Source organism: Onychostoma macrolepis, chromosome 02 (genome assembly GCF_012432095.1).
Source record: "Onychostoma macrolepis isolate SWU-2019 chromosome 02, ASM1243209v1, whole genome shotgun sequence".
Taxonomy (NCBI): Eukaryota; Metazoa; Chordata; class Actinopteri; order Cypriniformes; family Cyprinidae; genus Onychostoma; species Onychostoma macrolepis.
In genome coordinates, this window is record NC_081156.1 from 34,746,777 (window position 1) to 34,760,979 (window position 14,203).

Consider the following 14,203-nt stretch of genomic DNA (forward strand, 5'->3'; position numbering starts at 1 on the left):
CTTCTTTCAAAAACATTATAAAAATCTTTGATCAGTAGTGCAAAACTCTTTTTTTGTCTCATTTTTGCAGTTCCATTATGGTGACAGTAGTAGTAGCACAGACTCCGACCGTCCCTGAAGTCTTGCTGCCATCCATAAAGAAACGCTTTCTCACCGCTGACAGGTCTGCCGGGGGGTCTGGGTCGAGGAGACGTACTGTGTGTCCCTGCCTCCCCAACATCCATCACTGCCCTGCCAAAGATGCCCTCCAGCTCCTTGGCGTCGGGTGGAGGAATGGGATAGCGGCCGATGGCCAGCTCCACCAGAGAGAGTCCCATACTCCACACGTCTGACTGCACCGAGTAATGAGTGCCCTGCAACCTCTCCGGCTGAACACACACACACACACACACACACACACACACAGGTAGACAGAGAGACACACAGGTAGACAGAGACACACACACAGGTAGACAGAGAGACACACAGGTAGACAGAGACACACACACACACACACAGGTAGACAGACACACACACACACACAAATATAACATGTATTGACTCAGTTTGAAAACTCTTTAAACAACAATCCTTCCTAATCCTAAATAAAAACAGCCCAAGCTCAGACAATGAACACCCATTTGAGACTGCTTCAGTATAAACAGTAGAGTAGACAATATATCACTCCAGTTAATTTACATCACTTCAACCCGAATATTCCTGATGTATGTTACAAATGTAAACAAGAGAAGGGAACTTTATTCCATTGAATGTGGGAATGCACTAAAGTTAATTGCTTCTAGGCTAAAATATTGAATATTGTAAGTCAAATCATTGGTAAAGTAATTCCTCTTGATCCCAGGTTGTGTATATTACATATTTGTCTTCTGAGTTTCAAAAATGACCAAACATGAAAGATTGTGGTTAATTCTCTGTTTGTCGGAAGCTAAACGTGTAATTGCATGTTCTTGGAAAGAAGTCCTGGCGTGTCTCAATGGATAAAGGGGATGACCTCATGCCTCACCTTAGAAAAGATTCTAAGATGAGGCAAGATATTTTTTGAAAAACAAACGTCATGTATTCTGATCCACCTGGAAAGTGCTCTATGACTTTTTGCAGTCTAGCAAAGTCTAGATGGTGACTCTTTTGTGGAATTAATGGACATTGAGATTATACAGACAAGTATGTTATTGCTGTAATTTTTATTTATTTTTTTGTTAAGGGTGAGTTATCTTTGTGTTATGTATTATTTATTTTTGTTTTTATTTATTGATCCAGTTATAATGAAAGATTGAACTGTCGTCTTAACCTGTATGACAATGTTTAGAAAAAAAAAAAACAATCCTCACTATAAACACCAGTGGAAACATACCGACATGTACGAGCGTGTTCCTACAAAAGAGTTGGCCATGGAGTCGATGAGCTGCCCGCTCACGCCAAAGTCACACAGTTTGATCTCCCCACGGGAATTGACCAGGATATTTGAAGGTTTCACATCTGTGAACAAGAAAAGACAGTCTTATTTTCCTATTAGTGCTTATTTTTGACAGATACAGAATTATTTTAACACATTCTAAACTTACTTCAGTGTTTGGTTTAGACTCTGCAAGCACTGCACTTGCATTTGTGACCACAAATGATGTGTACAAACTTTATTTAGGAGCAAAAAAAGTCCCCGTGGGTCCTTAAAAAGGCTTAAATATCGTAAGTGGTACAACAAATGTTTTTCTCATTTTAAGAGGTCTTACATTGGGGGATGAAAAAACAGGAATCACATTATGTCCAAATATGGCTTCTATTGTCACAGTAACAATATGCAGTATTTATACACATTTCAGACACTTTCAAGTAGGCCTATAAATAATTTCATTATTAAATGCAGTATGAAGTGGAGATATTTAACACTCACTGCACTTTTTAAATAAATTATTCTGCTTGTAAATGTCTCCTTGTTTCTCTTTATTAAGAAAAAACTTTATTTGATCATTTCATTGTGCCCCTAAAGTGTTTTACTGTGCTCCTATGCATTTCAATCTAAGAGCACATGTGCTCCTTGGGGGAAAAAGTAAGGGTTAATTATTTATTTATTTTTTACCTCTGTGAATTATCTGGTGCTTTTCTCGAAGGTAAGTGAGACCTCTTAAAACCTGTTTGAAAAAAAGAAAAAAAAAAGAAAAAGAGTATAAATGTTGTTCCAAAACTTTTTTTTTTTTTTTTTCCTGTGGATTCAACAGGAGAAACTTCAGAATATCCAAATTGCTCCTTTTCCATAAAACAAGAGCAAGAATGACATTTGAGAGCTTCAGTGGAGATTTGCTCCATCCTTTGGAATAAGAGCAGCATGAAGATTGTGCTAAACATCACCTTTTGTTTTTACAGATGTAAATTTTTCAAGGTTTGGGGGGAATTATTCTTATAAAAAAAAAGATCAAGCAGTCAAATGTGTGACAACTTCAGATCATAATGAGCTTTTACAACACTGAAACATTTTTCTCATTTTTAAAACTTTCCAATGATTCCCGACACCTGTATTTTGATGCATATGTAATTTGTAAACATACTGGGCAGAGAAACCAAAAGAATACAAATCATATTAGCTTGCAAAATTCTTTTAGTAAATAGATGTTTCCTTTAGTCATTTACACGCTAAATTAAAATGTACTGTAGATTCTATTTCTTTATTGTATTTTATCTTTCACTTTATTACATTTAGAGCTGCTCCAGTGCAGCGGTACAATAATCACATGATGCTTTCCTGTAATAATGAAGAGAACCACTCATTACACATAAACCACGTAAAAAGCTTGGTTTGTATCAGTGCATCCCTAGTACACACATCGAACAAACTCAAACAATCTGAAGTTGGGCTTCTGTAAGTGAACTCAGAGTTATATATTTATATATATATATATATATATATATATATATTATTCGATTAAACACACTCACAGCTATGCTGACTTTTCCCAAGATCTCCTCTGGAATCCTGCGAGCCTCTTTCAGAGCCTGATCCAAAGAGCCTCCGTCCTGATAACAAGGAGAAACACACAAAACCAATAACCACAATTAGAGTTTTTAAAGGGCCCTAGTTGTGAAGTTTTGCAGGGTTCCCCAAACAGAATACATCAGAATAAAACGCATACTAAAAAACATTAAATATTTTATGTACCTGAATATCATGTGATTGTTAAACAACATCAGAGAGCCACAAACTTGTGACACTGTTGTTAAATGACTTAAAATCTCAGACGGACTTCAGGTAAATATTTTAGCTCAATGGGGTTTGTCTGAAAAAATTTGGGGGAAAAGCTACTAAACGTACCATGTTCTCCATACAGATGCTGATCTCCCCGTCGTTGTAAAACGCTCCGTAGAAACCCACGATGTACGGAGAGTTACACTCATGCAGGACCTGCAGCTCCCTGATGATCTGAAGCCTGATGGCCGGCTTGATCTCCAGATGAATTAACTACAGAAACACACACATGCAGCAGAGTATTTTCATTATGTCTCGGACAGCATCATGCTGTCAGAAAATAATTTCAACATCCTTCAGCTTGTAAAAATCAACAGGAAACATTGAGAGATGTGATGATGTATTTTTGTAGTTTGTGTTTTTTAAATTGCTTTTGGGTTAAACGATGGAAATAAAATCTGTGGTTCATACAAGTTCAAGATATTTTCATGTTTTATTCTAGGACATAAAATCCAGTAATTTCTCCTAATGATTTTTAAAGCATTTAAAGCGTTTGTTAACAATTGTTAGGACATTAAACGTCACGCCGAACAGGTAAACTCATCCACACACAAGATTGTTTATAATCACACTTTTCAAACTATTCTGACTCAAACTTTCATGGAAAATGCTTTAAGTAAAGACTGAAAGAGTTTACAGCCTATGTTTAGCATTTTACTTCTGCCGATTGTATTTAGGCTTCAAAAGCTGATTTTCTCCTGTTGAGGGAACCAGGGCGATACGAACTTACAATAATATCTCATCACTATACACTTATTGTGAAAGTCTAGCAGAACAGATGGAGGGTTTAAAAGCTGAAATGTGAAACTTACACTAAGAAATACAGTTGTTTGAGTTGTTTGGCTTGGCTTTAGTCAAAATGTTTCTGATGAAAAATGTGGGTGACTCACCTTCCGGGCCATTACGAGGCCAGAGGGCTTGTGGCATACTTTATTAACCACACCTCCGTTTCCAGCTCCCAGCTCACAGATATGCTGGAAATCATCATCTTTCAGCTCGCCCAGATTGGCTTTCTGCGTGAGGAAAGCTTCCAGACGCTTCCTCTGCTGCTCATCCAAATCCAGCTCTTCCAGCTTCTTCTGCAGGGCCTCGAGATTCGCTCTGAGGTTAAAAAAAAAGAAAGAAATTGACGTCAAGTGACATGCATACAATCTTCTTTTTCCAGGTTGGACTGCATACTTACTCTGACGCTGCATCGATGGATGTAGAGGTCGTCTGTGCTTCTCCGGTTGTGGTTATAACTATGGGCTCCGGTCTCTTTTTCGGAGCCATGGCTGATGTTTGAAAAGGCTGAGGAGACCTTTAATCTAACGTGAGCTCAGACTGAGCTTTACTGTATAATAACTCTGATTTACAGCTTGTCATCGAGCTGATAATTTCCTAGATCTGATTACTGTTAACCTAATCAGTCTATAAACACTCCTCAACCTGTCCAGCTCTGATCATTATTGTATTAAAACACTAGGAGTATGAAGGTCTCTGCTGTGAGCTGACATTCACTTCACACTAACGTGACGCGGACTCTTATATTACACAGAGATAACAATCAAACAGTAAAATCACCTGTAACCTATAAACAACACGTGCTACTGTCGCAAACACACATAACACCACACGTGTGCCTGAGAAAACGCACATTCACTTTATAAAAGCAGTATAAATGTGCTAGGAGTAATAAATAAACGCATTATTTTGATTTCTCGGTCCGCGCGAGAGGATATTGTTAGCTTGCTAGCATCGGTCTGAGTGTCTGCTGAGGTTTAAAGCGTCTGTCAGTGCTCACTGTCTCTCTCATGTAACGGTAAATGAGCTCCCGAGCTCCGTGGCGAGTGAAGCCGGTCCCGGTGAGCGGAATGTCCCGGTAGAGGAGGCTGAGGATGAAGAGGGCGCGGTGAGCTTCGGCCCAGCTGCTCTCCGCAGGTTACCGGAAACATCAAGAGTGCAGATCCCGCGCCAACTCTCGCGAGATCAGAGAGGGACGCGCGGCTAAAAGTTCATTTGGCATTTTATTAATATCGTATTTTGCTATTTTTATTTTTTTACATTCTACAGCGTTATTGTTGTTTCACTAATTGTGATTTAAAAATAATATCCGTCATTGATTTCTGGCAATATGAAAAATTATGACAAATTACTTTTGAATATTCTTTTTATATTTATCATCAGGGTCTTTAATATGTTTATTTTAATGCATATTGTTATTTTTATTTCAATGTATTTTTTTTATTATTTTAAAATACAGTTTTACACTGCTCTGCCATTTTATTTTATATTATTATTATTATGGTATTTATTTACTCGATTCGTACTATTGTTATATTGAATCATTGTTATATTATTGTTATAATGACTTGTTTTGCTCTGCTATGGCAATACATTTACTTTGTGTCGTTACAATAAACTTTTGAAAGTCTGAACTGAAAAACATTTATTTTGCTGTATTCGCATTACTCTTCTTAATGAACCCTTTTTAATTAATGATAAAATTAATATTAAAACAAGTTTGTACTTTTCACACAAAATAACAATTTAAGTTTTTAACAAACAAACAAATAAATAAATGCTGTATAAATGTTATGGTTAATTGCAAATTACCTTACCATATAAATATGTAATTTAATTTTTATTTTGAATTAGATTTTTTATTTTAATTCAAAAGTTTTAGTAATTTTGTTGTGTATTTACATAATTCATTGCAACGATTTATATTTTATTATTTTTATTTGCATACTAATTGCAGGCAAGCTGCAAATGCTTTGTCAATACAAATGTCATACCAACAATATAATATATATATATATATATATATATATGTATAGAATGTGTGAGCAAAGTAATTTTAAAATGGCTTTGAATAAGTTTTAACTCATATATTCAATACAATTTAGAGTCAGAACTATCCATTTAATAAGGAAACTTTATTGGCATCACAATGAAAACACACACAACACATCTGACAACACGCAGAACACAATGACTGAATGACAACAGCTTCACATTGCAATTCAGCCTTATATGCTAAAAACATTTGGAAATGTGATTCTAAATTACTGTCAGGGGTAATATTAACAAATATTAAAATCTAATACTTAAAGCTCAGTTAATAGTATTGACCTGGGTTTTTCAACTTTTGGGTTTAGAAGTTTTAACTATGCCAGATTTTCTGAAGAGCACACTTTTGTCGTCTAAATGTGTAGAAACAGTCTCTTCTTTGTGGAAATCTTCATCATCGGAGGAAGACTGAGTCAGATCCACGATAACGCTGCCCACCGGTTTACAATCTATCACGGGAAAATCAAATCAGATCATTCTTCTTCTATCATGAGAACAGAGAAATGAATGCAGCTGATCTTACTGTGTTTGATCCGTTGATGTTGAACAGATTCTTTGTTTTTGTCGCTCTTGTCGTGTCTCACGGCTCTCCAGCTGCTGTCAGACAGATATTCAATCTCCTCCACATCTTCACCACATTTCTCCAGAACTTCACACAGCAAACTACAAGAACACCGCAAACAAACAGCAACTGCAGCAGATCGGACTTGAGACCATTTTTTGAAGTCTTGTCTCAGAGTAAGATAAATCAGGATTTTATTGAAGACCGGTCAAGACCACAACTGCATGGATTTCATTTATTTGTTAACATCATTACTGTGATTGGATGAAAAAATTCCTGCTTCAAATGCAATCAATAACTTATTTTTAATTCGATTTATTTGTTACTGTTAACAGTGCATTGTGTTACCAAATTGATAGCTACAAATGCACACAAGATTCACTATATAACTGCAAAAAAGTACTTGTATGAGATCTTGTTTTTTATATTATAACATGATAGCAATATCACAAGAGCGAGAGAGCTGGTTTAACAAATATGTGCATGATTGCAAAAGTGATATTGATTTTATAAAAATAAAATACACATTGTTTTAAATTTACATTTTAAATTGAAAGAAAAAAGTTATTTTTTTTTATTTTGCCAACAAAAATAGTTCCAAACAAATCAAAAGCAGAACTGTTTCATTAATGACTGAATCAGCTCCTTTGAACGAATCATTTGAATAAATGATTCACTCAACAATTTTTACATATTTCTATATTCAAAACATTTATTTTGAAAACATTATCTCATTACATTTATACAGTTGTAATCGTACCAATTCAGCAAAGCAGTAACAGAGCAGTAATAATGGTTGGCTGCAGGTGAGATTACCTGTCGATCCGCAGCTCATCAAACGGAGCGTATCTGTGGCACACGGGACACGTCCACCTGGGCTTCTTCTCGTTCATTTGCAGGTAGAAGGAAGCATCGAAGCACTGCAGGTGAGCGCAGCCTCGAGCTCGACAGGGAACGCACATACGCATCTTTGCCAGCTTCAAGACACATGCAGACAGACAGCAACACACTGAGATTCAGACTCACTGCTAGTGTGAAAGTGCTCTGTTGTGTCTGTATCTCGTGTTTCACAGAGGAATAAAGAGTCATGGCTGCTTCTTTAAAAGAGTTACACTAAAACCATAAAAACACTTCCATTACCTGAAACTAAAATGTTAACTGAAATAAAATAAAATATTTAAAAAAGATTTTATTTCAGCTAGTTGCCTAGGCAACACTTATTTTTAAGTTTATCTTGAACTAAAACAAATAAATAAAAATGAATAAAAACTTTATAGACATATTTTAAAAAACTAATGAAAATTACAAACACACAATAAAACTACTAAAACTTTGATTGAAATTAAAGTGAAAACAGAAAATATAAAAATATATTTAATTCACAATTGCAACAATATCAGTGATATTAAATAACACTATTCGACAATTACATGGGTTGATTTTGAATAAAACAAACAGATTTCTGACAACTTCATTAAATAAACATTCCTGAAAATTTTTTGCTGTCAAATATACATAATGCCATATATAATTTGAGATGTAGTGGAAATAAAATTTTATAAAATGACAAAAATACCTGAATTCTTACTTACTGGACAGATCAGTGATACTTGCAGACCTGTAGTAGAAATCTCATTTTCTGGATCAGAGCGCAACTTCTCAGAAACTGTCAACATAAATAAATAAATAAATAAATAAAATATATACTTATAATAATAATAATAATAATAATGTTACAAAATGTTACAGAATATGTTACAGAAAAGATCTGCTTACTAAACACAATGATGAATTTTCTTTTTCTTTCTCTTAATGTAAAACATACACAACAAAGTTTGGACCAACTCAAATTTCAAGACTGGTCTTGGAACATTTCACTGATGTTCAGTGGTCAATTCTGGTCTATCAGCAGTTGATTAAAGTTGCAGACAGAAAAACTTACCAATGCATTCATGTTAAAAGAAGCATGGAAGAGCTAAAACATCCCTTATAATGAAACTCACCTCTCCGTCTGCAGAGCTCCTGCTGCTCCACCGCGGTCCTGCGGAGCTGATCCAACAGATCCTGAGACGACACGAGCCGCACCAGATACACAGCCGCTGAATAACTCTACACACACACAAATACATTAACATTTCCCATGCGCTGCTCATCTGCCATTGGTCAGTCAAATGGATAGACCCGCCTCCTCATGAATATTATAATGTGAGATGACTTCTGTGAGACGGATGTTGATGAAATATTAAATTTATCCTATAGAAAACTATTGTAGATGTAGTTTGAATGCTATGAAAGCTAGATATGTTCTGAAGGCCTCATGACCTGCGTGACTGTGAGAGAAGTTACACGGGAAAGAATGGGATTTTAGCTGAAGCTGCTTGCAGCTGGCATCTGCTCTGATACTAGGTTGCTCTTTTAGGTCACATTGCCCTCAAACATGGCCTTCTGATATAAATATTGAGGCAAACACACTGAATAATCACTTTCTGATAAGATATTTGGCAGTCTTAAAGAAAGCAAGAAGATAAAGTGAAGTAATTGTAGCAAGAGTTTGAAGATGAGCCAAAAAGAACATCTGCAATAAGATCATTGGCTGAAAACTGTATAAAAGTGTAAACTGTGAGTGAGATGCTCAGATGTCCTGCATCTCGGCTTTCTTATCTTCTTGCAATAAAGTCTAACAACAAAACTCCTGAGCATTATTTTGCAGGACAGAAAAACTTTACTATGGAAGCTGTTTCTGTCACTGAATAAAATATAAAACAAGGTCACTGCAACCTTTTATCTCAGAATTCTGACTTTATTCTCAGAATTACGAGATATAAACTCATAAATCTGACTTTTTTCTTGCATTTGTAAGTTCTCAACTTGTAATTGACTTTTTTTCTCAGAATTGTGTGATTATAAACTCCCAATTGCGAGAAATAATGTCAGAATTGCATGATATAAACTAGCAATTGCGAGTTAAAAACTCAGATTTGTAAGATATATGTGACCCTGGAGCACAAAAGCAGTCTTAAGTCGCTGGGGTATATTTGTAGCAATAGCCAAAAATACATTGTATGGGTCAAAATTATAGATTTTTCTTTTATGCCAAAAATCATTAGGATATTAAGTAAAGATCATGTTCCATGAAGATATTTTGTAAATTACCTACCGTAAATATATCAAAACTTAATTTTTGATTAGTAATATGCATTGCTAAGAACTTCATTTGGACAACTTTAAAGGCGTCATTTAAAGGCAATATTTCGATTTTTTTGCACCCTCAGATTCCAGATTTTCAAATAGTTGTATCTCAGACAAATATTGTCCGATCCTAACAAACCATACATTAATGGAAAGCTTATTTATCCAGATTTCAGATGATGTATAAATCTCAAATTAATTGACCCTTATAACTGGTTTTGTGCTCCAGGGTCACATAAATATATAAACTCGCAATTCTGACACTTTTTTCTCAGAATTGTGAGATGTGAACTCGTGATTACCTCGTTTTATTTTTTATTCGGTGACAGAAATGGACTTCCAAAAGTATCTCCGCTAGAACATACCTTGCCGAAGTGTCCCCAGATCACTGAGAATCGGTTTGTGAATGTAGGATACAAATCAGGCGTGAGGTCGATCGGACGACACGGACGAGAAGGTTCAGTCCCTGTTTTATCAGATGAATAGGTAGACTGGGAATAAGATGTAGAAATGACAAAATTAAGCTAAATGAATGAACAATGTCAAAACAATTATTCAGAAACAATGAAGTAACCAACAACGGTTTAAACCCAGCCATCATCAGAACTTCAACGTCTCGACTGTTTATAGACAACTAGAATTTAACTTTTTTTTTTTTAACGTTACTATTAAGCTATGAAAATGGTATTTCTGAATGTTCTATTATTTCAAAAGGTGTTTTTTAAATGATTAATTCCATTTAAACATTCCATTTGATAATTTAACAAAAATTGAATGTTACTTTTAAATGTTCTCTGAACATTCCGAACAAGCAGTAACATTTAAAAACGTCAGACGAACTTCAAACTAAAACATGTTTTAAAAAAGCTCAATGAACAATACATGAATTACGTTTCTGATCATTTTGAACGAATATTCTTTCAACGCAACTGGAAGAATGTTTGCTCTTAACTTTGAAAGCACCTTGACAGAATGTTCTGATAACGTTCTCTGTTAGCTGGAAGAGGATACTATTATTCATATGTAAACTTGGTCTGGCAACAGGTGGTTTATTAGGCTTTATGTTAATAACACCTTTTTTGCATTTGATAGAGAAATAAAGTTTTGCTGTCATGTGTCACCTGTATGGGACAGAGAGCGCAGTGATTAACTGAAACTACGATGTTTGGTGGATACTGATCTTCTTCAACACCGACGCTCTCACTGTAGCAAATCCTGAAGAACAACAACATTTTTTACAATGAATGTGGGCCAAATGTGTGATTTATTTAATTTCTCAAACAAACATGTTGAAGTATTCAGACAGCCACAGTAAAACTTCACCTGAGCACCACTTGAACTGATGTTGGACCGGACTGAGACGACCTGATGGAAGGAAATAAAGAAGGAGGAGTCAGTTAATTAAAGGGGACCTATTATGCGAATATCACTTTTATTAGGTGTTTGAATACAGTTGTGTGGCCGCAGTGTGTGAAATCAACCTGCCTATAAATGTTAAAAATCCACCCACTCATTTTTGTATAATACCAATAAATCATGAACAGTCTCTCCAAACGAGCGGTTTCAGATTCTCGCTCTGTTCACGTCACTGAGGGGAAAAAGTCCCGACCATTTGTGAGCTCTCTGCTTTATTAGCATAGACACAGTCCTGAGGGAGAAGCAGCAGTCCGCCATTACCGATGGTGTGAATAATTATGAAAGCCATGTTTAAAACAGTACTATAGTTTTTATTAATGATTTGAATTAGTTTTTTGATATTTTCCATTTTTTTATTTTTAATAATAAAAATTTTAATAATAATTATTTTAGGTTTTATTAATTTTGTTGCACTTTTTGTCATTTTATTGTGTTTTTGGCATCATTTTGTCTTTGGTTTTTTCCCAACCGTTTTGTTTTCTTGCCAACTAGCTGAAATAATCCATCGCGGATGAATCTAATGTTCTGAAGAGTATGTGTAGATGTCAGTCACGCACCGGTGTGGATGTTTACTGTACTTCACAATCACAGATTCAGGCCTACGTCTTGGAATATATGACCCAAATAAGAATTTTCACCGTATATTGTCATCTGAACAAGTAACAAATCTGCCACCTTTGTTCTGACCAATTGAGGAAAAAAGCATTATAATAAAATTGCACTACCAATGGTGATTAAATCTAACGGACAGTTAGCTCACATCACATCAAACCGTGCAAATTATTATTATTGTTATACTTTATTCTCAAATTATTAATGTTAACAACATCAGCATTGTGTGACTATGAGTATAGTGTGTATTAGCGTGTAGATTTCAATTTCTGTAGATAAACATCAAATTTTCATTTTTGGGTGAACTATCCCTTTAAGGCTCTGATGAAAAATAAAGAGCGACAGAAACTCACTTGCTGCTCTGGATCTGAGCTTGTTGACTTGCACTGAGATGAAATAAAAATCTGACTTCTGCAAGGCTCCTCCACACATGGGCACTGAAAACATGAGAAAATATATGCACATACAGACGTTCTACATCAAAAACATAGGTTCAAACTGATTTTAATAAGAGAAAGGGTACATGTTTAGATTTTTGTTATCACCTTGTTGCAGTGCACTTACATAATCGTGATGTGTGACAAATTAATTTGTGCATTAGTAAAATTATTATGCTATTTAGTGTCTCAATTAATATGACAACATAAATAAAAACTGAATGCACGATTAAAAGCTAGATTTCTCACATATGCATCATACCCAGAGGTGTAGGTGACAGAATGGTGTCCAGTGTCTGGTAGAAAGGCAGTTCGATCATCTGTGGTTCTGTATGGACTGATATGGGTGTCTGGGGTTTCTCAGGTGAGACGCATGCTGGCATGGAGATGATTTCTACAGGACTGGGCTTTGAGCTCCTGTGGGCGTCTTTGGAAACCTGTCGGAGTTTGTGCAGCTCTCGGACAGCAGACAGCAGCTCAGGACTGCATTCATTGTGCAGCAGATCCACGACTCTCTTCATGAGATCCTTCTTCAGGCCGCTTTTACTCTTGCCCATCTTGGAGAGCAGAAGACGAAGCTCCGTCACCCGTAAGGACTCCAGCATCACCTGCAGGACAGATGAGTTACTGATGAACTTTACATCACAGAGTGTTTACATTACCAATCAGGATAAATTTATGACGAACAAAATAACTTACATTATAATTCTTGAGGTCATTCCAGTGAATACTTTTCAGTGTGGGTTTATTTTCTGTACAGACACCTTAAGATTTGACCTCAATAGACATTTTAAAACATATCTGCATTAAAAAAAATATTATAGGGTGTTTAATGGTCTGTCTGCAGAATTTCAGCAGTAAAAACAATCAAAAACATCAAAGCACAGAGCACAGAACACATTCCTCACACTTTTAGTACCTTCTCCCTTCACTACACAGAGACAGTGTGGTTTATCAGCTGTAGAGTATCTGTCTGCCAGTTTGATATTACTGAATCATTTGTTACTTAAGATATAAACGTGATCTTTTTTGTGATCCCACATATTCATTTTCAATGGAACTGGTAATTTTTGATCATGAAATTAAATAACATTTGCAGGGATAAAAAAAGTCTTAAAAAAAAAACTAGAATGCAACAAGAGGGTTAAAAACAATTAAACATAAAATGAAAGCGATAACACTTCTAAGTGAACGCGTCTCAATTAATATGAAAACGAGCACTAGTGAAGCACTAGTAACATTAAATTAGAGACATACACATTTACACACAATTTAATCTAAATTTCTCAAACAAGTCTGCCATTTTTTTATTTTATTTTATTTTATTTTTTTAGAAAAGTTATAAGAAAAGTAGAAAGTTATAACTTGGTACAGTTTTCCAAGGCAAGGTTTTCTTCTTCACATTATTTTCAGTGATAAGAAATAATGTCACAGTTCCTTATGAAATAGTTAGGTTTCAGGAGTTTATTACCTTGAAAAAAAAACAGGGATAATAATTATTTTAAAAGCCAAGTTAAGTGTTTCATAACATGTTAATTCAGATAAATTTTCAAATTACAAAAAAATGGATTCTAAGTGATTCTATGTTATTTACACCAAGTGCAAATTGGCTAACAATAGATTCTTTGCAATATAAGTGTTGTAGTTAGATTGCCTTATGCCTGGATGATAAAGCCCTCCCTACAACCTACCCCTAAATCTACCTGATAAACACTTTGTTATTAAATTCCATATTGATTTTACCTGTATTTTAAAGTTTGCACTTCATTGCGTTGCGTTGTGTTGGGTTAACGGAAATGTCCATAAAACTGATGGATAATGTGGATAGTGTCCTTTTTAGTGCAACGGCTTGCTTGGGTTTGTGCAGACTATTTCAAATTTGCATGTCAGTAATGATTTCTGAATGTGACAAGCATAATC

The 14,203-nt window shown here is 35.3% G+C and overlaps 2 protein-coding genes across 2 annotated transcripts in view; both read right to left on the reverse strand.

Moving 5' to 3' along the window:
* Positions 1–5,202, reverse strand: part of map2k2b (mitogen-activated protein kinase kinase 2b) — an 8,150-nt gene extending 2,948 nt beyond the window's left edge. The window contains exons 1-7 of the mRNA XM_058795948.1: positions 4,419–5,202; positions 4,126–4,336; positions 3,302–3,448; positions 2,929–3,006; positions 2,075–2,126; positions 1,352–1,476; positions 155–368 (exon numbers count right to left, since the gene is read on the reverse strand). Of these exons, the coding sequence (XP_058651931.1) occupies positions 155–368; positions 1,352–1,476; positions 2,075–2,126; positions 2,929–3,006; positions 3,302–3,448; positions 4,126–4,336; positions 4,419–4,507 (916 nt within the window). The 5' untranslated portion in view covers positions 4,508–5,202. The remainder of the gene's footprint in view (positions 1–154; positions 369–1,351; positions 1,477–2,074; positions 2,127–2,928; positions 3,007–3,301; positions 3,449–4,125; positions 4,337–4,418) is intronic.
* A 959-nt stretch (positions 5,203–6,161) lies between these two features.
* pias4b (protein inhibitor of activated STAT, 4b) overlaps positions 6,162–14,203 on the reverse strand; it is a 35,760-nt gene continuing 27,718 nt past the window's right edge. Inside the window, 11 exon segments of the mRNA XM_058795911.1 lie at positions 6,162–6,516; positions 6,591–6,730; positions 7,446–7,606; positions 8,222–8,295; positions 8,633–8,738; positions 10,184–10,309; positions 10,940–11,033; positions 11,142–11,183; positions 12,200–12,245; positions 12,248–12,283; positions 12,546–12,891. Coding sequence (XP_058651894.1) covers positions 6,359–6,516; positions 6,591–6,730; positions 7,446–7,606; positions 8,222–8,295; positions 8,633–8,738; positions 10,184–10,309; positions 10,940–11,033; positions 11,142–11,183; positions 12,200–12,245; positions 12,248–12,283; positions 12,546–12,891 — 1,329 coding nt within the window. The 3' untranslated portion in view covers positions 6,162–6,358.